Genomic DNA, 24,688 nt, shown 5'->3' with positions numbered 1-24,688 from the left:
CAAGCGCCTGCACAACCGGCCCTGGGAGAGCCTGTGGTCAGGCTGTGCGGGGTGCACCGAACACCCGAGCACAAGCAGGCAGGCTGTCAGCAGACATGAGTGGACACCGAGGGAAAGGCTACCGCGTCAGGGCCCCTGGTCGGCCACCTGCTTCTGGGGAAGAAGCTGTCCCTGACCCACCTGAAGTCGGCCGTGGCTGCAAAGGACTCCATCTCGGTGATAGAGAAGACGCAGAGGAAGCCCTCGCCGCTGCGGAAGTAGTTGTCTCGGATGGCGGCGTAGTCCTCCTGCCCAGCTGTGTCCAGGATGTCGATCTGCACCTCCTCCCCGTCCAGCACCACCTTCTTGCGATAGCTGTCCGCCTTGGTAGGCTCATAGTCCTCCACAAACTGCGAAGGACGGAAAGCGCGCCGGTTTTGACATTAGCTCTACTTTCAAAACTTACTTTGAAATACAGATTCCCACGAAGTTGCCAAAATGGTACAGAGAGGTCGCCTGTGACCTTCATTCAGTTTTCCCCAACGGTAAAAACTACATTCATTGAAATTTTCATGTTAGACCATTTGGCGGCTTCCTCTGTTACAAACAGTGGGGTTGAACTATTAGCTCTAGGCTGTTTACAGCTTGAAAATTGTGCCTTTTTTCTTCCTTGAAACACTATACTTGCAAAAACTACTACACTTAGGTTTTGTCTAACGTTTGAGAACCTTTCCTATGGGACTCTAAAATACGTTTTCATGCCAGAATTGTGGAAGTTACTTTAAACTAAGTCAATATTTAGGTAAGCATTGAAAGCATGGTTAAATCTTTTCTTTCTCCAAAATGAATCAAGTCAAAAGAGCAGCTTAGACTACTCTGTAGAATGCTAAACCTGGAACTCCGAGATTTCTCCCTAAACTTCTGATTTTTTAAATGGTACAATTAAACAACTTCACATTCTATCTTTAACCCCCTAAATCTCACCTTGATATTTTGGATCAGTGTCTCATTGTTGGTGTGTGTGTATGTATATAAAACATACTTTCATGGCTTTTATTCTTATAAATACTTTCATTATCTGAGATTTTCTTATTTATTTGCTCAGTGTCTGTATTCCCTGACTAGAACTTCACCCCGGGAGGCAGGGACCTTGACTATTCTTTTTGTCACTGCATCTCCAAAGCCTAGAATAGTGCCTGGTACATGGCAGACATGCGACATACAATTATTAAAAACTCAAACTGTGTATTTTTAATTGTAAAAGCTATAGAATATTCTACCATAACTACATGCTAATATTTTATGAATATTAAATATTTACAACCATTTATATTTGATGACCAGAAATATCCAGATATATCAGATAATATTATGAATATTAAGTAAATATTAAATATTTATGAATATCAAATGCAAGTTTAACCATTCATCAAATGTCAGGCCTGTGAATATTCTTACTTTTGACCTCCTTATTATCAAGAAGGGGGCTGCTTTAAGATTTAGTTTGAAAGAAGAGGAGCTATTAAGATGAACAGAATGAAAAACAGAATAGGCAAATTGGTAATTTCAAGTATCATTTCAGTCTCCCTTGTTCAAACTTTTTATTATCATCACCAACAACACAACAAGTGAATGGATTTAAGAGTTCTGTGTGTGAAAGAAATGCTGGCGGGGAAGCGATGAAAAGAGACAGACACTGGGTGTAAAAATCTGCAGGAGTTTTTGTCAGACCAGGTTTGACATTTAGTTGCTCATCAGAGACCACTCTTCTTGGGCAGGCTGGGTAGCCTCTCTGAGGTTCTGTTTTCTCATCTGTAAAATGGGCGATGCCATGACCTACCACACAGGACTGTTCTGAGGATTAGGTAAGAAAGAGCAACCATAAATCCTTGCTTCTATTTGGGAGGAAGAAGAATTGAGGATAAATAATTTAAATTTGATTATGAACTCTTCAATCATTTAGCCTAGATAACAGTCTTCTAAGGAAGGAACATATTGCTGTCTATAGGCTGAGACTTTAATTCTGGGGTGATAAAGTCTGATATACTTTATCAGGCACACAAATCTGTAACCTGTCCAGTAATTTTTATTTTAAGGACACAGCCTTTACCTGTCTAGTGGAGAGTGTGGTGCCATGCCAAATACACTCAGTCAGTCATCAGAGACACAATAACTAACTGACTTTTTCACTAACGTTATTATTAAAAGATGCCTTATGTATATTAACCTCAAGTCTCAATTAGGTACTATATCCACCAGTACTATTAATTCAAGGTGGAACTCACCATTTAAACACTAAAAATAAAAAAGCCACAGTTAGATTGCTCAAAAATAGGTACTGTTTCCCATTTTGTTTTGTTTTTTAAAAGCATAAGGATTTTAAGGACCTTGAGTTCTTGACTGTTTTTGGGAGGAGGTGGGCTGGGGGTTGTAATTAGGTTTATTTATTTTTGGAAGAGGTACTGGGGACTGAACCCAGGACCTCATGCATGCCAAGCATGCGCTCTACTGCTTGAGAGACACCCTCCCCCTTTGACTTGTTAAGTTAAGTTGTATACAAATGTTGGCTCTGCATTTAAAAACAGGAAAAAAAAAAAAAAACAAACTAGTAGCTTTCAAGGATGCAAGGTATCCATCTGAAATAGCATCAAAACCAAGTCGGAGATATACTCTGAAAGCCCAACCTTTGATATCCGGGACACAGCCAGCACCTACCTCATCATACATGAACTGCAGCGTCAGAGCGGACTTGCCCACGCCGCCGCTGCCCACCATGATGACTTTGTGTAAGGCCAAAGAGTTCTGACCCTTGGGCTTATTTGCAGCCATCCTGTGTCACAGAGTTGTCACCAACTGATTAAGAAGAATCTAAAAAGAATGAAAGAACAAGCAATGCTCAGCACGCTCTTCTTCAGAATTCCAGCGTAGGAAAGAGAGATGACATCCTTAGGCTTCAAGATACCAGTTTTCATTCTGCAGTGATTTTAAACAGATGGCAAATGAAGTATGCTCAGTTAGGGGAAGAGCCACTTATCAGAGAACACCGTGGTAGTAAGACAAGTATATGACTCAAGGGCATTTCTCTGATAATAGTTTTCAGTGATGAGCTCGGTGACTGAAAGCGAAAATTTCCCATTGCAGTCAGATGCTGACAATAACAGAGTATTAGCTGTATCAGAATATAGTCACACAGATAATAAAAACAGGCTGCATGATCACTTTGTTTTCACATTAACCTCTATCAGCAGTTAACTGAAGAGATGCCTTTTCTAATTTCGGTGAGAAACAACTGACTAAAAAAAAAAAACAAAACCCAAAACAAAAACAAATCCCAAAAAACCCTCATCCTAACAAGTTGGCAGTAAAGGTAAAAATAGAATCTAAGAAACTGAAAAGTTGTGCTCTACACTGGAATTTGACACAATATTGTAAAATAACTGTAACTCAATAAAAAAAATGTTAAAAAAAATAGAATCTAAGACTACTCTTAGATTGTATACCCCAACTCCCAAGCACCATTAGGGCAACATCTGCATATCTGGAGAGGGATGGCTAATCTGACTGACATACCTGGATCGAGTATGCCCTCCCTTCCCTTAGCACACACACGTGTTAACCACATCCATGTGCCCAGGGTGGGAAGAGCGGGTGGTGATGGGCAATGCCGGCCCCCGGTGGCCCCTGGCCCCGGGGCAGGCCTTAGAAGAAGAGGCGGAGAGGTCACAAGCACCGCGGAGGCCCGCGCCAGGAGGCTTCTCGTTACTAGCGGAGCCGGGGGTTGCGCCTTCCTTCTCAGCATCTCTCTGACTTGTTTTGGTCACAGCACAGCTTTTCCAAGCTGCGTCTCATAGGTCCACCCCCAGCCCTGCCTACTTGTCTACCTTATGGCTCGGCTGCATCCGAGCCACACCGATCGCTTCCGATTCTTCACACGCTCCTCTCTGCCTCTTGGCCTCCGCCATGCAGCTTCCTCCAATACTCGTCTTCAATCTGGCTAACTGCTCTCAGTTCTGGGGTCTCAGCCTCACCTGGAACTCTCAGTGAGGCTCTCCCCTGCCCGGGGCTCATATAGCGCCTGATACTTTTCCTCCACAGCCATTCGCACAGGGTGACATTGCTGAGTGTGTGAGCTGTTTCACAGGGCTCTTCTTCCCTGATACACCAGAAGCAACTTGAGCGCAGGCGCCATGTCCACCTGGTTCACTTCATGCTTAACATTACTAACAGGGCTCGGCAAAATCAGCCATTCTGCACATCTGTGTCGGATGAGCGGATAAATGCCGGAGTGTGACCCAGCCTTGGGAAGCGCTTTATCTGCACTGGTACGAAGCAGCTATTGCTGTCAGAGACGCAATGACAAGGAGAGTCCGCTGTGGGCTGGTGCCTCATGTGCGGGCTGTGCAGGGTGCACTCAGGCCGCCCCAGAAATCATGCCCAATACGGAAAAGTCTTAAGGAAAAAACAAACAAGCCAACCCCATAACCTTGCTATCCATTTAACAACACGGGTGTGTTACACTTCGTTTGAGACCGCTTCAATGTGCATGGAGCATGACTGGGATCACGCCCTATACGCAGTTTTTGATCCTGTTACTCTTATGTTACATCATGAACATTTTAGCACAGGCAGCTGGAACTGTGAAGCATATGGCGGAGAATCCACATTTGGAGGCTGAAAAGTTCGATTTATCTCGATTAACAAGGACTGAGTCCCATTTCTTTCTACACACCAAGGACATGATCACTGGATTCTGAATGATTGTCACTGCTCAGAAACAGTGAAAATTAATAGTATCTTTCAGATGAGTAACTAAAAGTCTACAGACACGATATGTAAGCAAGCGTACGGAGCATGCTGACGCCGGGGCTCCCAAACAGGCCAGGAAATGACTTCTTTCTCACTATTATGATCCTAACTGGAATCTTTTCATGGCTATGTAACTACTGTTTTATTTTTAGAACAGTCATATCACATGAGCCCAGGGTGTTACCATATCAATTAATACTCTAAGAATTGTGTGTGTTTTAGGGCAAAACGTTAGCAGTTACACCAACTAGGGTACAACACTTTTCCTTTCGGAACAATTTAAAATATAGTCTGTGGCTTAGAAAAGGAAGATTCCTAAAGACATTTTTCCAAAGTGCACATACTCTTCAAGAACCACGAGCTGCACATCCCAGCCTTCAGGAGGCTGTCCAGGAAAAGACCTCCTCTCCCCCACCTCAAAACCCGGCTTTCCACACCTTAGCTCCCAACCCCTGGTCTCTAGACATCTATGCTGGAACTTGAGACAACTTACACATAAAAAGGAAAATTCCATTTCTGCTAAGAGCAATGAAGAAAGCAAGGGGCACTGGAATGAAGATGGCGGGGAGGGGCTACTTTAACCAGGACAGTCAACGGTGAAGCCCTTAAAGAGGCAGCGTTTGAGCTGAGACCTGAGTTTTATAAAGGAGCCAGCCAGCTCCGAGGGAACAGCATCCCACACACAGGGAACGGCAAGTACGAAGACCCAAGATGGGAGAGGGGCTGCCATGTTCTAGGGGCCAGAGGAAGCCCAGAGCGGATGGAGCCCAGTTAGTGACAGGGAGCTTAAGAGGCTGGAGAGGCCAAATCATGAAAAGCCTTGAAGGCCATGGAAAGGTGTTTGGATTCTATTATAATTGAAATGGGAAGCCTCGGCAGGGTATTCAAGCAGGACCCCGACATAATTTCATTTCTGTTTTTAGAAAGATTAGCCCGGCCAGTGTGTGGAGAATGAACGGTAGAGGTGCAAGAGCTGAGAGCCCGGAGTCTGCCCCGCAGCCCATGACCGGGCCTGGCAGGGCCTCGGGGAGAGTCATCCCCCCAGCGCGGCAGGGCCCTCGGCCTGAGGGGGCGGGCTGGGAGAAAACAGGAGGTGTGGAAGTGGACATTTTTTTTCACTCTGAAGACAAACGGAGAAATGGGGCCACAGATGGACACGGTTTCTGTCTGGGTTGCTTCTGAATTATTGCTATGGGATGTTTATATGATAATCATCTCAAAGAGGCAGGAAAGAATGATGAGCTGAAGGTGCCTCTAGGAGCAGAGCAGAGGAGCTGAGACCCAGGGCACAGCGGAGCAGGCGCAGCTCTTTCTAGGTAATAGGAGGTGAGGGAAAGTAAAGAACAGGGGTACAGGTGCTGCAGACAGGCTCGGCTGTTTCTTCCTTTAACTGCATCCGTATTTCCTCAATGAAATATGATTCACACAGCAATCCAGTGAGGGAGTTGGGATTCAGAGGAAAAAAACTGTCTAGATAGATGAAGGGAACAATATACAGAAAGAGATCCAAATGCACACTATAGTGTGTAATAAAGGTGGCATTTCAAATGGAGGGTTGGGGAGGGAAGCAGGGAGGATAATTCAATGAATGGTACTGGGACAACCGGTGAGCCACCCGGAAAACAGAAAGTGGGATCCATTCTCCTCACACCAGTGTAAAGTAAATGGATCGAAGATTTAAATGATAAAATGAAATCACGAAGGACCAGAAAAAAAAAAAACCCACAAAAAATTTTGTTTCATAATTTTAGAATGGGAAAGGGATAAAGTATTACATAACACTCAAGTCATAAAGTAACTCTGTTATATTTTACTACTGCAAACAATTTCTACATGGTGAAATCTTCTATAAGCAAAGTAAAAAGATAAAGATTAATTGAGGAAAATATTTGCAATTCTAAGGTAAGAGATAACTTCCCTATATAAAAAGTTACTTTAAGATCAACAACCTTAAGAAAAATGGGCAAAAAATACGACTCGCCACAGAAAAGGAAATACAAGTGGTTCTGACATGCTCAACCCTAGACTGGGGCACCCTTGTTTTAACCCATCAGATTGGTGACAGCGTGTCTTTCAGGGCCAGCAAACCAAAGCCCCCTTGGCCTGCTTTGACGTACGGTCTGTGGCTAAAAGGTGTTATGTTTTTGAAGGGTTATAAACAAAACAAAACCAAGAAGAATATGCAACGGAGAATGTATGTGGCCCACAAGTCTAAAATGTGCACTTTCTGCCCTGTACAGAAAAAGTGTGTCCCTCCCAGCTGTAGACAAACAAACATACTCATTTACTGCAGGGGAAGTGTGAACTGGAAACACTGAATAAGGAGCAATAAAACCCAATGCTCTTTACCTACTGATATGGGGGAGGGGGGCAAAGATACTGTTAAAGCGGAAAAAACAAAATATAGAACACTGAACCTTGTATGCTATGAACTACACAAAAAGATGAGAAAAAAAGGATTATTTAGAAGCTTACTTGTTTATAAATCTGAAACACTATAACAAATGGTAACACAGGGTTGCCTATGAGGATGGAAATGAAGTCACTGGTGGACAGAAGTGAGATTATGGCTTTTTTGCTAATTACCATTTTGATTTTTGTATTATGTGAACATGTAACTTGTTTTTAAAACTAGTCATAAAATAAATGAATAACATAAGCTGGTTTCTTTCCTGCACTCACTTGGCAAAAGTGCAATTAACTACTTTCTTGGCACCTTAAGGAACTGGAGGACTGAACCTGAATTTTAATTGAAATATGACTCCTCCACGTATGTGTATGTTTATGTTTTCCCCTTCAAATAACAAGATAGGGATCCTTGAATTCTAACTTGTTTGGCTTATTTGGTTCCTCAATTATTCTCCACCTTTTACAGTTCAAAAAAATCTTTTAAATTACACAATGCCCTCACCCCTTTTTGGGTAACATTACATCCCCATGACTTACTTATTTTATAACTGGAAGTGTGGAAGTGAGTACCTTTTGACCCTCTCCATCCATTCTGCTTTCCAACCCCTATCCTGGCAACGACCAACCTGTTCTCTGTATTGATAAGCTCTTCTCCTCTTTTTAGAGTCCACACATAAGTGAAATGATATGGTATTTGTATTTCTCTGTCTGACTCATTTCACTTAGCATAATGCTCTCAAGGTCCATCCATGTCATAAATGGCAGGATTTCATTTTTAATGGCTGAATAATATTCCACTGTATATATGTGCCACATTTTCTTTATCCATTCATCTACTGATGGACTAAGGTTGCTTCCATGTCTTGGCTACTGTAAATAATGCTGCAATGGACATGGTGTATGTATCTTTTTGAGTTACTGTTTTCATTTTCTTTGGGTTAATGCCCAGAAGTGGAGCTACTAGATCATATAGTAGCTCTATTTTTCAAAAGTGGTGTCCTAGAATAATAGTATAGAATCTACTTCGTTATGGGTGGGCTTCAAGTTTTCAACCTTACTGGTTTTCTCTGTGTCATCCAGAAACCAGACACCTACACCATACTCACAATGTTGATTTAAATTATAAATTACCTGGCTTTCCCGCCCTCTCTCCCTCCCTCCCTTTGTCCTCCCCTTCCTCTATTAACAAATATATTGAGTGTCCACCTTATTATGTAAGGGACAGTTCTAGATGCTGGGGATACGGACTTGAATTCCATAGGCCTAGATCCCTGCCCTCATATGTTCAGTTAACAGGTACCCATACAATATTAAGTTTCCTATTGCTGCTATAACAAATACCACACATTTATAGGGGCTTAAGACAAAGTTTATCATCTTACAGTTCGTGTTGTTGGAAGTCCAAAATGAATCTTAAGGGGCTAAAATCACGGTGTCAGCAGGGCGGGCCCCTTATGGAGGCTCAGGAAGAACCTGTGTGAGCAGCTTCCCTGGGCTCCTGGCTGCGTCACTGCAACCTCTGTTTCTGTGGTCATCCAGCCTTCTCCCCTCCTGCAGTCCAACCTCGCTCCGCCTCCCTCTTATAAGGAGACTAGTGGTTACATTTATCTGACAAGGATAATCCAGAAAAATCCTCCTCAAATCCACCTGCAAAGTCCCCTTTGCCGCAGAAGGTAATATTCACAGATTATGGGGACCAGGATATGAGTATCTTGTCGGGCCACTGTTCAGCCTACAACACACAGGAGGAAGTGGGTCGAGGTGCTTCAGACCCCAAATCTCCACCCCAAACTCTAAGCTCTCTATTTTAAACTTTATGAAAATTTCTAAGAAACTTCAATCTAGTTGTCCAATACTCAATAAGGAATACTACCAAGTAAGATATCAAACACTCTTTGCCCACTAAAACAAAAAAAACCCCAATGATCTTTGTATTTCCAGAACTCATTATTACCTTTTTTAGACTTTCATAATAAAGATGCTCATTATTAGACTTTAGTTTAATCAAACTATAAGCTGGTGAAAGTTCTTACTGAGAGATTCCTTGTAAATAAAGAAGCATCTGCCTCCCCTCCAATCTGTACGGTGCATTAAAGGTTATGATCATGAAAGTTCAGTTTCTATCAAATCATTACAAACCATTACTAAGCATAAGTAGGTACAGGGTCAATACCTGCTCGATAAAGGAAGTTAGTATAAAATGAACAATTTTAGAAGAGTTAGAATATGCTTGATGAAGAAAGCAAGACACACAATTCTATTTTTAAAGGGATCTGAGACTATTTAGGTTAATTATCAGGCACAGATAATATCACTGGCATATTTTCCCAACCATTTAAAGAACAGGTATTAATACTGTTTAATGTTTCACAGCATACGGAAAGTCTCCAAATTCTTTTTTGGGAGCTAGTTTAACACTGACGCAAAGTTCCTAACAAAGACAGACTAAAGGAAAAACAGACTGACCAACCTATTGTGTAAATATGGTGTGAACATTCTGAATAAAACTGACACAACACTGTAAACTGACTATACCTCAATTAAAAAAAAAATCTGAATAAAAAATGTTAGAATCCAGCACGTTAAAAGAATAAGCCAAAGTGATCAGGTGGGATTCAACTAGGAATGCAAGGATGGCTTTCTTTTTTAGAAGTCAGTGTAAGTCTTCATATTAATAGATGACAAAACTCATCGATTATCTCTACATGATCTGGAATGATATTTGATAGAAATCAAAGTCCACTGCTTGTGATTTCAGACCAAAGGAATCAACTGAAAAATTACTATAAACAAGAGATTTCAAAGGGAAATGATTATATAATCGATATGTTATATAAAAAAAAATAAATTTCTTTTCAAATAACCAGTCAGAATATATAATGGAAGAAAAGACTCATTTGACAAGACTCAGCAAGAGTACATAACTAAGAATAAAATGACATGAACTATGTAAGATACACATGAAGACAATTTAATAATGATACTTAGGTAACATAAAGGTGACGTGAATAAATGAAAGTAGACCCTGTTCTCAGGACAAGAAGATTATATATTGGTAAAGGCACAAAACTCTGATAATAAAAAACACCTATTAATTTCTAATATATAAAAACTTCTTCACAGTAAAACATTTTTGACCCCTGATTGAGTCAAAAGATAAAGGACCTGACTTACATCATCTGATCTATCTCCTAATGACCCTTAAATTTATGAAGGTAATTTCTGGTGTTGAAAACTGGCTTTAACTTTTTCTTTAAAGGCACGTTGATTTACATACAATAAAATCACCCTTTTACTGAGTTTTGATCAATGTATACAGTCACGTTACCACCACCACAATCAAGACACAGAACATTTCCAGCACCCCCAAAGGGTTTCCTCTTACCCCTCCGTAGTCAGTCTCCTCCCCTCACCCCATCCAGAGGCAGCCACTGATCTGGTTTCAGTTTTTATGGTTCTGCCTTTTCCAGAATGTTATATGAATGGCTCATATTTACATCAAAATGCAAAGGCTACCTTTTGTGCCTGTTCTTTCACCTAGCTAAGGCTTTAGAGATATATTCGTATTGTAACACGTAGCAGTAGCACATGCATCGCTCTCTCTCTTTTTTTAACTGTTGGCTAGTATTCTGTTATCTGGAGGTAGCATAATTTAACCATTCACATTTATTTGGACTGTTTCGATTTTTAAAATTTTATGAATAAAGAAGCTACAAACGTGTGTGCACAGGTCTCTGTATATATATATATATATATATATATGTCCTCATTTCTCTTGGATAAATACCTTGGAGTGGGACTGCTAACTTGTAACGATAAGTATGCGTTTAAACGCTTTTCAAAGCGGCTGCACCTTTCTGCATATCCACCAGGTATGAGGTTTACAGCTGCTCCACATCCTAGTAGTCACAGCCACGGTCTTTTAATTTTAGGCAGTCTATTGGACGTGTAGTGATATTACACTGTGAGTTTAATTTGCATTCTCCTAATGACTAATCATGCTGGGCATCTTTTAATGTGGTTATTTGCCATCTATGTCTTTGGAGTTCAACTCTTTTACTCATTTTTTTAAAAATTGGGTTTTTAAGTGAGTTTTAAGAGTTCTTTACATATTGTGGAATCAAATCCTCTACCAGAGACATATTTTGAAAATATTTTCTCCCAGTCTGTGGTTTATGTTTCCACTTTCTTAACACGTTTTTTGAAGAACAGAAGCTTTTAATTTTGACGAAGTCCAATTTATCAATTTTTTCTTTACGTTTCATGCTTTTCGGGTCCTAATGTTTGACAAATTTTAAATAACAAAGAAGCTACTTCACTTTGAATATTTATAAACAAAATCTTAATATTAAGTTATTAATTATTAAAAAGAGAAAATTGAAGTCAGTCCAGGAGAAACATAATAAGTAGTAAGTGACACCCTAAACTCTTAGAAGGGCCTCCTTCATTTGAAGGTATGCAATCAGCTCAAAAGGAGAAACAATCAAAGTCAGAAAGTCCCTGAGGCAATGTCTTCCTTCTAAAACATAATATATAATATATAATATATAATATATAATATATACTATTATAACTTAATATTTTCCAATTACCCAAACTGCACGAGTAAGAACACAAAATTATAATGAAGACTGAACTAAAGAAAATCATATTGTTTTAAGGTACAGTTGAAAACTGCTTAAAGATGGCTTAACAATTTGCCTTGTCTGCATAATAAAATTTATTTTTATGACTTGCCAGACATGCTGTCAGACATCAAAGCATAGACTCTTAAAATCATGGGGAGGCTCAAACTACTTATCTCCTTGGGTCTCAGCCTGTTTGTAAAAACTAAGGTTAGGATGAATAAAACAGCACATGTAAGATGTTTAAATACACAAAGTATGTGTAACGTAAACATTTAGGCATCTTTTTAGAAGAGCCTGCCTTCATATGCGGCATATATTCAGCCACCAGTCAGTATAAAATTAGTATCAGCAGCACAAAGGTAAAGCCCTCACCGCAGTTAAAACTAATAAAAAATTCCCAGAACTCAGGAGGAAGTCATGGCTAAGCTGAGACTTGAAAGACAAAGCATCAGCAGACCTGGGGACCCTGTGGGTGACGGTGAGAGACGAAGCTGTAAGAAGGGAAAAGGGCCAGAAACAGAAGTTTAAATACCAGCAATTTAGATTTTCTTATCCATAGAGCAAAGAGAGCCACCAGGAGTTTTTAAGTGAGAGACTAAGACTCAGAAGGTAGGAAGCGCAGGTGGAAGGCTAGAGGGCAACCATGACTCGAGTCTGGAGGAGGGAGAAGACGGGGATGGATTGGAGACAAGAAAAAAGTGCCAACCAAATCTGGGGATAGATTAGATGTGCTGGGGTGAAGGGACAGTTCAAGCCAAACTACTCAACTTCCTGGCTCGCGTGGATGTGAGTAAGGAAAGGAAGAGGAACAGGCAGCCTTTTTAGGGGGATGGGAGGTGAAAAGAGCTGGTGCAAAGAAATGATGGAAATCCATACTGGTCTTCTAATAGATCAGAATATTTTAAAAGAATCTAAGGAAAGCCTAATTATAAGCAGTTTTCTTACCCCAGTCCCAGAGGTTTGACTACCACGCTATGACTTGACTTCAGCAACGTTGAGAAATAAGTAACAGGGCGGAACCTGAAAGGTGGAAGAGAAAAGAACTGATAAACTACTATTTACAGCTATTTTAACATTTGTCTTTGAACCCTAAATGTGCTTTTAAAATAAGATTATGTAGTTTAGAAAAACATTTAATAAAAGAAATAACAGTATAAAACAAAAGAAAAAAAGAAAAACACTGAATACTTATTAATGGTAAAGAATATACATTTTGCTTCTATATTCCTATGCTGACTCTGGCAAGATACATAATAATCTTTTGCATTCTGAACCATGTGAATGTTTTAAATTTGAAAATTCAATATATGTTATTTATTAAACTTACCAGCTACAAAATTGGAAGAAGTGATATTCAAAGCCTGAATGCTTAAGAGATCTAATAAAAAGTATAATTTATGTAATTTACACCTGCTTTAGATTCTACTGCATCTGAGCTATAAATTAGGTGTTTATATACTTTGTTATTTTCAGTTTCTCTTATTGATATATTTATAAACCTGACATTATCTATGAAAACTGTGCTGATTTTAAAAAGTGGAACCAGAAAAAAAAATAATTGAATTAACCATGCCTGAATGATCCAACATTTAAAAATGAATAGGATATTTGATTAACTGAACAAGCCTTATATCAAACAACATATTAGGAGAAATACTGACAAAAAGTTTCACAGTAAACAGTGATTAGCAAACAAAATCTTTTTAAAGAATCTCAGTATGGTTTCTGGTTTACATGAAGACATCTGTTAAATTCCTCTTTTGGATGCAAGTTTCATTAACTTAGCGCCCTCTTTGCACAGTGGCCTCCCTGGTCTTCGGTTTGCTTTTGGATTTCCTTTCTGTTTTTTTTCCCCCCTGTACCCATTTTCTGAGTCAACATACATTTATTAAGAGTCAGATACTGTGCTAGGCTTTGGGAGGAGGTGGTGGGTGGGTACACAGATGAACAAGTCAGAATCCCTGACTTTAAGATCTTACAGTCCAGGACAAAGATGTGGGGGAGGAGGTTATTAAGTTGTAACCCACAAGTTCTCCTTCTGCACCCCTTTCCACTTGAGTCACACTTGCTTTTTCTACCTTGCTTTGTTGACGTCATAGCTGCGATGTTTAACGCTATCATCCTGGAGATGTAGAGAGTTTACTTACCAAATCTGGTAATTAAAGACATTACAGCTGTTTAGAATTCTTCAATATTATAATAAGTAACCATCTATTTCTACATTTAAAATGCTTTTCATGAGGTAGATTTTAAGGAGGGAAAATGAATGAATGGTTTAAGGTTTATCAGACATATTGTCCGAATGCTTTTCAAAAGCCTGTTCACAACATTCCTATTAGCAACAGGGCACTCTTTAAAAAAAAAAAACCCTGCTAATTATATACTGGAAAGATTTCATTATTTCTAACTACATCTCTGATTACATGATGAGGGTGAACATTTTTTCCATGTATTTATTTATTTTGGGAATTCGTATCCTTTACTAACCTGGCAATAGTATATCATATTACATTTTTGATATTTTCAAGTCGCTACTGGCTAGGCTCTCTTTCCTCCTGCTTTCCCAGTCCACTGTAGCAGGTTTCTTCTGTTGCTGGGTAGATCTGCTTCTCACAGCTGATCAGGAGAGGTCATAGACTCTACGCTCTTGGCATTTTAATGCACATACTTCACTTCAGGGTTCATGGGCAAGAACAGGTTGACAGGTAGGTAGGATCTTTCTTCAAATATCAAAATGAGGAGAGTCTTCCCTGGGACACTAACTTTTACATTAGAACTCCTAGTCCTCAGGCTGAGAGTATAAAAAGGTTTTTTTGAAAGCAGATTTTCAAAATTAGCAGGGTAACCAACGTGCTGCAATCTTTGTATGGGTTGAGTGAGTGGGCTGGATAGCCAGTGAGCTCTTAATATATCCTCCCTTAATTAATACCATGTCCTTTCCACTCTCTGCGCTCTGTTCCTATTGACTCGAGTCTAAAGTCTCTTCAGGACTCTATGGAGAAAAAGAGATTCCATGTGCAGCCTCCCTCATGGGTATGCTGGGCTGGGGCTTCCTCCACTCTGGTTCACCCATCAGCGCCATCTGTTTTCTGTCTCCTGGAAAGTCTCTGCTTTGCTGATGGTCACTCCATCTGTTCCCATTCTCAGTTATGAATTTACAAATTTCTGCCTGTAAAATTTTTCCCCCCTGTCATTTCACAGGGAGTTGGGGCTATAGAGGAACAGGACACATTAATTTATTCTACTGGCTTTCACAGTAAATGAGTTACAATCCAGAGCTGACTTGACTTGGAATCTCCAAATATTTCAAATTTAGAAATTATGAAAATCTCTATTAAACACATCTGATTAAAATGAGCCTAAGTTTTTTGTACAGCAAAGAAAACCATCGACAAAACAAAAAAGACAACCCACAGAATTGGAGAAAATACTTGCAAATGATGACCAATAAGAGATTAATATACAACATATATAAATAGCTCACACAACTCAACATCAAGCAAACAATCTGATTAAAAAATGGGCAGAAGAACTGAACAGACATTTTGCCAAAGAGGAAATGCAGATGGCCAACAGGCACATGAAAAGATGCTCAACGTCACTATCATCAAGGAAATGCAAATCAAAACCACACTGATATTACCTCACACCTGTCAGAATGGCTAGCATCAAAAAGAACACAAATAATAAATGTTGGTGAGGATGTGGAGAAAAGGAAACACTTGTATACCACTGGTGGGAAGGTAAACTGGTGCAGCCATTGTGGAAAACAATATGGAAGTTCCTCAAAAAAGCAAAATTAGAACTACCGTATGACCCAGCAATTCCACTAGATATATATCTGAAAAAAATGAAAACACTAATTCAAAAAGATACATACACCCCAATGTTCACAAAACATTATTTACAACAGCCAAGATGTAGAAACAACCTAAGTGTCCATCAACAGATGAATGGATAAAGATGTGGGGGGGGGTGTCTGTGTCTGTGTGTATATATATATATATATGAATTCACAATATGAATATATGTGAATATATATATATATAGGAATACTACTCAGTCATAAAAAAGGAACAACATGGACGGACTTGGGGGCCATTATGTAAAGTGAAGTAAGTTGGACAGAGAAAGACAAATACTGTATGATATCACTTATATGTGGAATCTAAAAAAATACAACTAGAGAATATAACAAAAAAAGAAGCAGACTCACAGATATTGAGAACTAGTGGTTACCAGTGGGGAGAGGGAAGCAAAAAGGGACAAGATAGGGGTAGGAAAATAAGAGGTACAAACTATTATGTATAAAATAAGCTACAGGGATGTATTATACAACATGGGGAATATAGCAAATATTTTCTAATAATTATAAAGGGAGTATAACCTTTAAAAATTATGAATCATTATACTGCACACCTGTAACTTATATAATAATTTCAATAAATTAAATTAAATTAAATTAAATTTCAATTTAAAAACTTAGCCTGCATTTTAAAGAATATAATTTATTCGGTACTAGTTATAAGAATAAATCAGTTTTCTGATGTCCACTGAACAAAAATGTACCAGCTAAAGTTGTGAGTTATTCTTTATTCGGGGAACCTTACTGAGGACGACAGCACAGGATCTGGCCTCTCAAAGGGCTCTGAGGAACTGTTCCAGAGGTAAGGGAGGAGCCAGGATAAATAGGAGCTTTTGCTGGGAAAAAACAACAACAAAAACCTTGCCAATCACAAAAAACAGACACCAAGTTAATGATTTTAGTGCTTTTCTATGTATAGGAAGATGCAAGAGTCTGGGCTGTTGGAAATTAACTCCTTAGATATGCATCTTAACTCTCTAGGGCCAGTATCTAGTTCTTCTCCATCCGGAATCCCAGAATCCCCCTCAGGGCACACGGTGGCTGATGGCTTCCTGACCTTTGCTGTTTACTGCAATGACAGGCAACATTCTTTTGTCTGCACTGATACACTTGATCAAAGAATCGTCTATAAGGAAGAAATTAGGATTAGGCGGTAACTGGCATAAAAAGGAGTGGGAGTGAGGCACAAGGCGGAGAGAAGCCAAGGGAGAGCCAGCAGTGTTCACTGCCATAGAGAAGGGTTGAAATGATTTATTTTTAACGTCTTGTTTATAGCACTGGGACAGGTTAGCTGGAACTCAAAATTTATAAGGGAACATATCAATCGGTCATGGCCCTGCAAATTAAGTACTGAAACTGTTTTAACAAACCAGGAACTTAAGGCTAACGATTAACTACAGCAACAAAGAAAATCCCCTTTGTGCCAACTAACCTTTACTGCAGCTCTTTAGATCACCTGCTGAGTTTCTTTGCCGAAGAGTGGTTAAATAGCCAGTTCTTTTTAAGGAATAACAAAGAGCCGCTAAAAAACCGGAAAGAAAGAAAATACAAACTAATAACCTTTGAAATTCTGACTTGCTATGCATGGCACCATGCACTCTCCAACCAGGCCACCCTCTTGGTACGCCCTACAAGATGCTCACTGTCAAGGACGGCACAGCAGATATATAGGAAATGTCACTTTTTAAATTAAAAACCTCCTGACAATGAATTCAAGAAATATATTATCTCAACTTATATTTAATGACAACTTGAATATTATCGATTAAATTCTCCTTTGCAAATTTGTTTATTACAGGTTCACCTCCAAGGGCTATCCTAAATGCTGCTGAGTACTTCTATTCTTACCATTAGTGTGGGTCACCCGCCATGCACGTGGGGGACCTGAGCTCCCCCTCCCTCAGCAATTTTTCATGATCATAAAAGTAACATGTGCTCATCATATATAACAGAGAGAGTAAAGAGAAGAGGGGAAAAGTCACTTGTGTGTTCCTATCACCTAGTGTTCATATTTTTCAACTTTTATCTTGTTCTAAGGACTATCTCATACAAAACACTCAGTCATATGGTTCAAGAAGCTGGGAAAAAAATTACAGGGAAAGCAGAAAAGAAGAGAAAAAAGATTTAAAAAATCACAATACCTGGAGATGGGACTGCAGCATTGGAAGAAAATAAATAGTATTTTCATTTTCATTTTCATTTATTGAGTGTTTATATCAGATACTTTTTCAACTACTTGATTATATCATGAGACTCTCAAAAGATTTCATAACTATTACCCACATTTTACAGGTGAGAAAATTGAGCCACACAGAGCATTAAAAAAACAAACAAACAAAAAAACAAATGTCCCAAATCACACTGTTGCAGCGGAGCCAGGATTTTAAAAAATCCAGACCCTAAGTGTTTACCATCTAAACTTTACTACCACTATGAAAGAAAATACTAAGACTGACCTTTTTACAAGGCTTGGGGCACAGACAGTTTTAGTTGCAATTTCTTTTAAACATAAAAAGATCACTCTCATGGGTAGCGGAGAAAAGCAAACCAAGTCATTTTATTTGGATAATAAGTCAGTGGTACTGAAAGAGCGATAATCATCCCCACAAAAGTCATATTACAATGGCATTTATGAACACAGAAATTTCATAACATACAAACACCGGAATTTCACCTTTTAATAAAGGAATAATCCACTAGAATTAAATGTGCTTTATCCCAGAAATATAACAATGGCTTAATATTAAGAATGTTATAAAATAGTACAATCACGTGGTTAGGCCCAATGAGGAAAGCCGTATAATTAACACAAAAGAAAAGACACTAGAAAGGATTCAATATTCCTGATGAAAATTTTTCTGAGTTAAACAGCAGAGGCTGATCATTAGCGTACATCAATGGAATGGTAGTGTATATATGTATTTCTAATGAAATGCTTCACACACAAGTTTGAGAGCCATTTTTGTACAGGAGCCACACTAAACTTCTTTGTATTAAAGATTATATATATATATATACACACATATGCCACTAACGCAAGCACCTTTCATGTGCAGGGAATGCACATTAGAGAGAACATGGTAGTGGGAGGTAGAAAAATAGCTCTGAATTCTCTTTTCTGGGTTTTAATATTTTGTCTACAGTTGCCAATGAACTAAGCGAAAAATCTTCCTCATAACTTTGGGCTTATCTAGAGCCCACTTGCGCAGAGATTTCAAAACACTGGTTGATAATAAGAGCACAGCACACAAATTACCATCAGAAAGGAGACAGCCACTGTTCAAAGAAACTCACCCCATTTTTCTCTTGGCTACATTAAATTATGAATCATGTAGGTAAGCTGCACTGTGAGCCAAGAAAGTTAATACTGAACTGTAGCCTGTTACTACTGTTAATTCTCCTTTTCACGGAAAGGCAAAAGTGTATATGAAAAGTACAAAATTCTAAGTTTAAATTATAGGAAAGATAATGTGACTTTACAAATTGGGGGGCAGGGGTGGGGAGAAAGACTCAGGAGTTCCCTGAAAATCATGAAAACATCCTATAGCACCTGGTTATTCCTTCCCAAGACTGACTACTGATAAATCTTAATTTGAGATTTGATCATATCTTAAAATTTAAAATGACAGTGATTTGTAGAGCCATAAAAATAGTTTTAGTTCATGACCAGACAACTGGCTACATCAAAAACATACAGGTCTGCACACACACACAAAAAAAAACACTCCAAAGAAACAAAAAAACTTTACATTAAAAGAAAAATAACCTGAAGGGAAGATTCTCTCACAGGTGTTTTTAAGCAGGAGTTCAGATTAGAATAATCTGGGAAGCTTCTTAAAAATGTATTTATCCATGACCCACGCGTGAAGATCTCGACTCACTGGTCTAAATGCGGACAGTGTATATACATTTTGTAAAAAGCTACCTAGGTAATTCTAACTGCATCCTGGTTAAGCACTATCACTATGTATCTCGAAAGTTGGACCCTACGAAATTGCCTACATGAGCTTTCTTTTTTTATACACAAAAATAGCAATTTCATATGATTCATCTAATAGAAAGTGGCCAAGGATTAAAAACAGCTAACATTGACTGAACGTATGACATTGTACCAGGCACTAAATTCTTTATACTTGTTGAAAGTCTGATAACACCAGGCCACAGATGGGCAAAAACATACCTAGATTTTGTACACAGAGGTAAGCGGGATAGAGAAGATGGACTTGAGAAAGAAGGAGTGAGTCTGGGATGATGCTACAGGGCAAACGATTGTTCTGTTTGGGATAAAGACCACTGCGGCTACAGACAGATTGATGGTGGCAGTAGAGACGGGAGAACATTCAATTAAAACAAGTCCCACATTCAGCAACCATCTATGGGGGTCAAGAAAGGGCCACCCTACTCAGTTGTTTCCAACATGCCTTTAACAGCAAGAACATGGACTGAAAAGCATGCCCTATTACTCTATGGGAGAGAAAGGGGAAGAGGTGTGTGTGCAGGGGACAGAGCAAGTGATCTGAGAGTGTGCTCTCTCTTTAAGGGGTTTACTGGGTACAGCCATGGCTCATCAGGAATGGTTGGGAACCTCAGGCTGAGCAGCAGCTCCATGCACAGTAAACCTCCAGTCTTTTCAAACCGTATCACTAAAACCCAATCATACCTTTAAAATAAAATCACTAAACATGCGTACCTAAATTCAAACCAGTAGTCAGAAGTAAAGCTGTAATATCTCATTATCATTTAAGGCTACAGGCTTCAGCTAATATAGAGGACAATCTGATGATCAAAGAGATACAACATCTGGAAGGTGCAGGCTCCAGACAAAGAGAGATTTTCCTGGGGAAGACCTCACCCAATACAACATCCTTCGGTGTACTAGTCTATTTCTTCCAATTGTACATGCGGTGTGATTTTAACAAGTTACTTTCATTCTTACCTAAAAGTTTCGCTGCAAGATACATTTTTTTTTTAAATATGGAACGCTTCACGAATTTGCGTGTCATCCTTGCGCAGGGGCCATGCTAATCTTCTCTGTATCGTTCCAATTTTAGTATATGTGCTGCCGAAGCGAGCACCAAGATATTTTTTAAAGTCAGATAAATATAAAATTCAACTGAAGAACCACAGAAGGAAGTCTTAAATATAATCCAGTCCTCCCATTTTCCATGTGAGGAAACAAGGGCTCAAAAAGAGTTAAGTTGCTTTCAAGAAATTCACCAGAAAGTTGTGGCAGAGTTAAAACTGGAATTGAGCCAGGATGGGACGATCCAGCAGATTCTACTTATCTGTGCCAGTGTAGTTAGATTGGATGTGAAGTCACTATGTACTCGAAATGACTTCTGAAGCAAATATTCCTTACCCCCTCTCAATTTTTTTGCTCTATCCCCAAGTTCAGGGTTCAGTTCAAGGGATGGGCTGAGAACGTTTGTTCTACTTAGTAACCGGCACCCACTCAGAGGTCTCCACATTCACCAATCCATCATCCTGGAGGACCGAGTTCAGCTAATGGAGTCTGAGTTGAAGCAATCTCCTGAGGGACTGGCTTCAATGTGCTCTAGTGGTTTTATGTTATGCCAGGTGTTCAAAAACATGGTCTTGGTTACACAGTGACAGGTGCTGAACGAAGACAAAGAGACTTGTGACGAAAGGCTCTTGAACAACAAAGCATTCTGGTTGCCAGATAATTGGCTGCTGCTCATAAATCACCTTTTTTCCTTTTTGGGTTCTTGCTGTATTCAAGAATCAGAAGTGGCCTCACAGAGAATCGTAACTAACCAAATCAGTGAAATTCGACTCTAAAGGTTTGAAGGGAAAAAAAAAAATTAAAGCTCTTATATGCTACTTTTAAGATTTCATATTGAGAAACAGCCAGCATGAACAGATGAAGCCTAGATTTGTTTAATTCCAGCAGACTAAATTCTCAGGCTTAAATATAGTTGTCATGCTCATAAATCCAAGAAGTAGTCAGAAGCAAGAGAATTCAGGTAGTTCTAAACTTTGAATTGTCAGTTATATTTCGATGGATAGGATGCAACTATGATGTACAAAGCATGGGAACAAATTTAAGATATCAGAATAGGGGTTATGATCCTGCCACCCCAAAAAGCTATGTACAGAACTGAAATACCAAAGGGACTGATACAAACCCCCTTATTATTAATCCTGCCTGCCTTTTATATAAGTACACCCTATCATAATAAAAGGTGAAATCAGTTCGACATGGTTCACTTAAAGTTCTTCAGATTCCATATTGCTCTTGGGTTAAAATTTAAATTCCTTAATACCATCTCCCTGCATTATCTGTCCCTTTTCTACTCTTCCCCCCTAAACCTTAAATACCTCAATCCTGATGCTTTCTCAACTGCTACTAATGAAGTATGTGGAGATATTTTGGGGGAGATTTGAATTGCATGACAACAAAGTAAAATGAATTTGTAGGTATTTGAACAATGTGGTACCAAGGAAGGTAACAGACCCAGTAGGGACTAGCATGACATATTAATGACTTGAATAAAGAAATAAAAGGTATATTTGAAGTGAGTTTACAATAATCACAACATGTTCAGGATGCTATGTTTAGACCCACATCTTTCTTTAATAGGAATACTGAAGTAGAGTTGCAGTATGAGGAAAAGAATTAAGGAAGAGGAAAAGAAAAACTCTGGCTATCAAAAGTTTGTCTAACTACTGTGTTAGTCTATCTAATTTTTAGAATTTTATTTTGTAACAGCTTTACTGACGTATAATATAATAAACAGTTTGCTCCATTATAATCCCTCCCTTCCACCCACCCCCCCATACATCAATCTGCTTTCTGTAACTATGAATTTATGTACTCTCTGTGGCTTCTTCTGCTCACCATAATTTTGAGATGCATCCCTGTTGCTGCTTGTATCGACAGCTCGTTTCTTTGATTGCTGCACAGTATTGTATTGTATGGATACATTACAATTTGTTTATCCATTTACCTGTTGATGGACACGTGAGTTCAGTTTTTGACACCTGCTGACAAAGGTGCAAAAGGCAATGCAGTGAAGAACAGTGTTGACAATGACACTAGAACAATTAGATATCCATGTGCCAAAAAATGAACTGAAGATCCACATCTTCCAATATATATAAAAATTAAGTCAAAATGGACCATTTGTAAATATAAAACCGAAAACTACAAAACTCCAAGAAGAAAGCCTAGGGTTAGGCATGTGACCTTGAGTTTGGCAATTTTCTTCAATATAATACCAAAAGAAAAATCCACAGAAGTACAAATACTAACTTGTACTACATCAAAAGCTAGTTGTTTTTTTTCCTCCCGTCTGGATCATTTGGATTAGTGCTAGTTTTTGTTCTGTTGTTTAAAAAATGTTTCTTGTATGTTTAAAAGCAAAACATGCTTGTGAAGACTGTAACAGACTAATTTGAATTGCTGGAGCTGGTTCCGCTCTGGAAAGTAGTGGGGTTTTTTTTCCTTTTCTTTTTTTGGGAAGAAGTATGTATGGAGTTTGTTTTTATTCTTTTTTTAAACCATCGGACAGCCCTTATGGGGAAGGACAGACTGATTCCACTTTCCACTTCCTAGATTTAGTCTAGGAAAAAAATGTTCCCACCTGGCGCTGAAGGAGTACACAAAACGCTGTAACACTGTCCTTTTTGAAAGCTGCCTTTCCCCCCACCCTAGAGAAGGTCCAGGAGTTGATGAAACTCACAGAAGTTGGTGGAACCTGACCTGCCTCTTTTTTAGGATGCCCTCTATATGCGGCTTTCAAAGGAATTTGTTTGCCATTTGCTCATCTTTTTAAAGTAATTTCTAACTTCTTTCACTGATAAAAGAAGAAAACTGTCACATTTTTTGAAACACACTAGATAGATTCAGTTAATAATTTTTTAAAAACTTCCTTGTCAAACAGAAAATGGAAGGATAAGCCACAGACTGGGAGAAAGTTTTTAGAATTTAAAACTAAAATTACTGAGGAAAAGAGAAAGAAAGACAGATTTTGGCTTACTGGCAGGATCTCAAAAATGGAATGAACTGTGTGTGAGCTCTCATCAAAGAACTCAAACTGAGAAAGAAAGGGAGGTAGGTGGTGGAGACGGAGCTGATTAAATTTAAACTCCTCACTCTATCGACACACATTTTAGCTACTTCTAAGATGACCAATTTAATGCATATTTGATATCATATTAAATCGAGGGCAAAGGAAGTCCTTGATTTATACAACTTGATAAAAATGTTTTAGTTGAAATATTTTTGCTTAATAGGGTGATGTAAATGTGTATGTAAAGGTAAAGAACGCTGTCTAAACAGAGCCTCTTCTGTGAAGCATTCCCCGCCTTCCGACTGCTCTCTCGGTCTAGGTGGCTAATTCCTCGGTGGTTCCAGAGCATTTTGGACAAACTCCTCCAAGTGCTTCTCATCACATTAATTATTGAGAGCTTTCAGTAGGAAAGAGTTTCTTTCCCAGTTCTGTACTCCCACCACTTAGCACAGGATCTAGCAAACAACTAGTACATACATAACACATTTGACAAAGAAATTAAGCTCTTGAAAATGTCTTTGGAGAATACATAATCAGTACTGATTCTGAGACACTCCCCTAGGAAGAACAGGAACCCCAGTTAAGAACTGCTGATTGAGGGGATGCGCATGGAAAGGAGAGCCAGCAAAGGAGACAGGCAGACTGCTCCCACATCTGGTAACGCTTTGTTGTAGTACCTGGAATTACAATGTATTATGCATGATGGACAAATGGGACACTGGTCTCAGAGGCTAAGTTAGCTTTTATGAGATGAATGTTGAAAAAAAAAAAAACCTGAAAAACTAAAATGGAATTGTCAGAGATAATTCTGCTGAGCTGAACTGATACTTCATGTAATTTTCTTAATAAATTAATACAACCATGAAAATGTTATGTAACATTTGACTACAAAGAAATTCAATCTCCTGATAATAAGGTCATTTACTAAAATCACCACAGCCAAGTTGCAAACCTCTATAAAACTTTTT

General features: G+C 38.9%; 1 protein-coding gene and 1 non-coding gene across 5 annotated transcripts in view; both read right to left on the bottom strand.

Annotated features, from left to right (window-relative positions):
- The window catches only part of RALA (RAS like proto-oncogene A), a 61,510-nt gene that overhangs the window by 16,708 nt on the left and 20,114 nt on the right, over window positions 1–24,688 (bottom strand). For 2 of the 4 annotated variants that reach the window (XM_010979069.3, XM_064487717.1), the window contains exons 2-4: window positions 12,768–12,842; window positions 2,695–2,847; window positions 181–389 (exon numbers count right to left, since the gene is read on the bottom strand). In XM_010979069.3, the coding sequence (XP_010977371.1) occupies window positions 181–389; window positions 2,695–2,808 (323 nt within the window). In that variant the 5' untranslated portion in view covers window positions 2,809–2,847; window positions 12,768–12,842. Of the gene's footprint in view, window positions 1–180; window positions 390–2,694; window positions 2,848–12,767; window positions 12,843–17,119; window positions 17,210–24,688 lie in introns of those variants that run through there. The other 2 variants (XM_064487716.1, XM_010979070.3) reach the window with 2 other exon arrangements.
- On the bottom strand, window positions 20,656–20,762 carry LOC116154150 (U6 spliceosomal RNA). Its single transcript, XR_004138035.1, has one exon. It is a non-coding gene; the product is annotated as a U6 spliceosomal RNA (small nuclear RNA).

The sequence above is a fragment of the Camelus dromedarius genome, chromosome 7 (genome assembly GCF_036321535.1).
Source record: "Camelus dromedarius isolate mCamDro1 chromosome 7, mCamDro1.pat, whole genome shotgun sequence".
Lineage (NCBI taxonomy): Eukaryota > Metazoa > Chordata > Mammalia > Artiodactyla > Camelidae > Camelus > Camelus dromedarius.
Note: the sequence above shows the minus strand (reverse complement) of the source record. Positions and strands in the feature narration are given on the sequence as shown.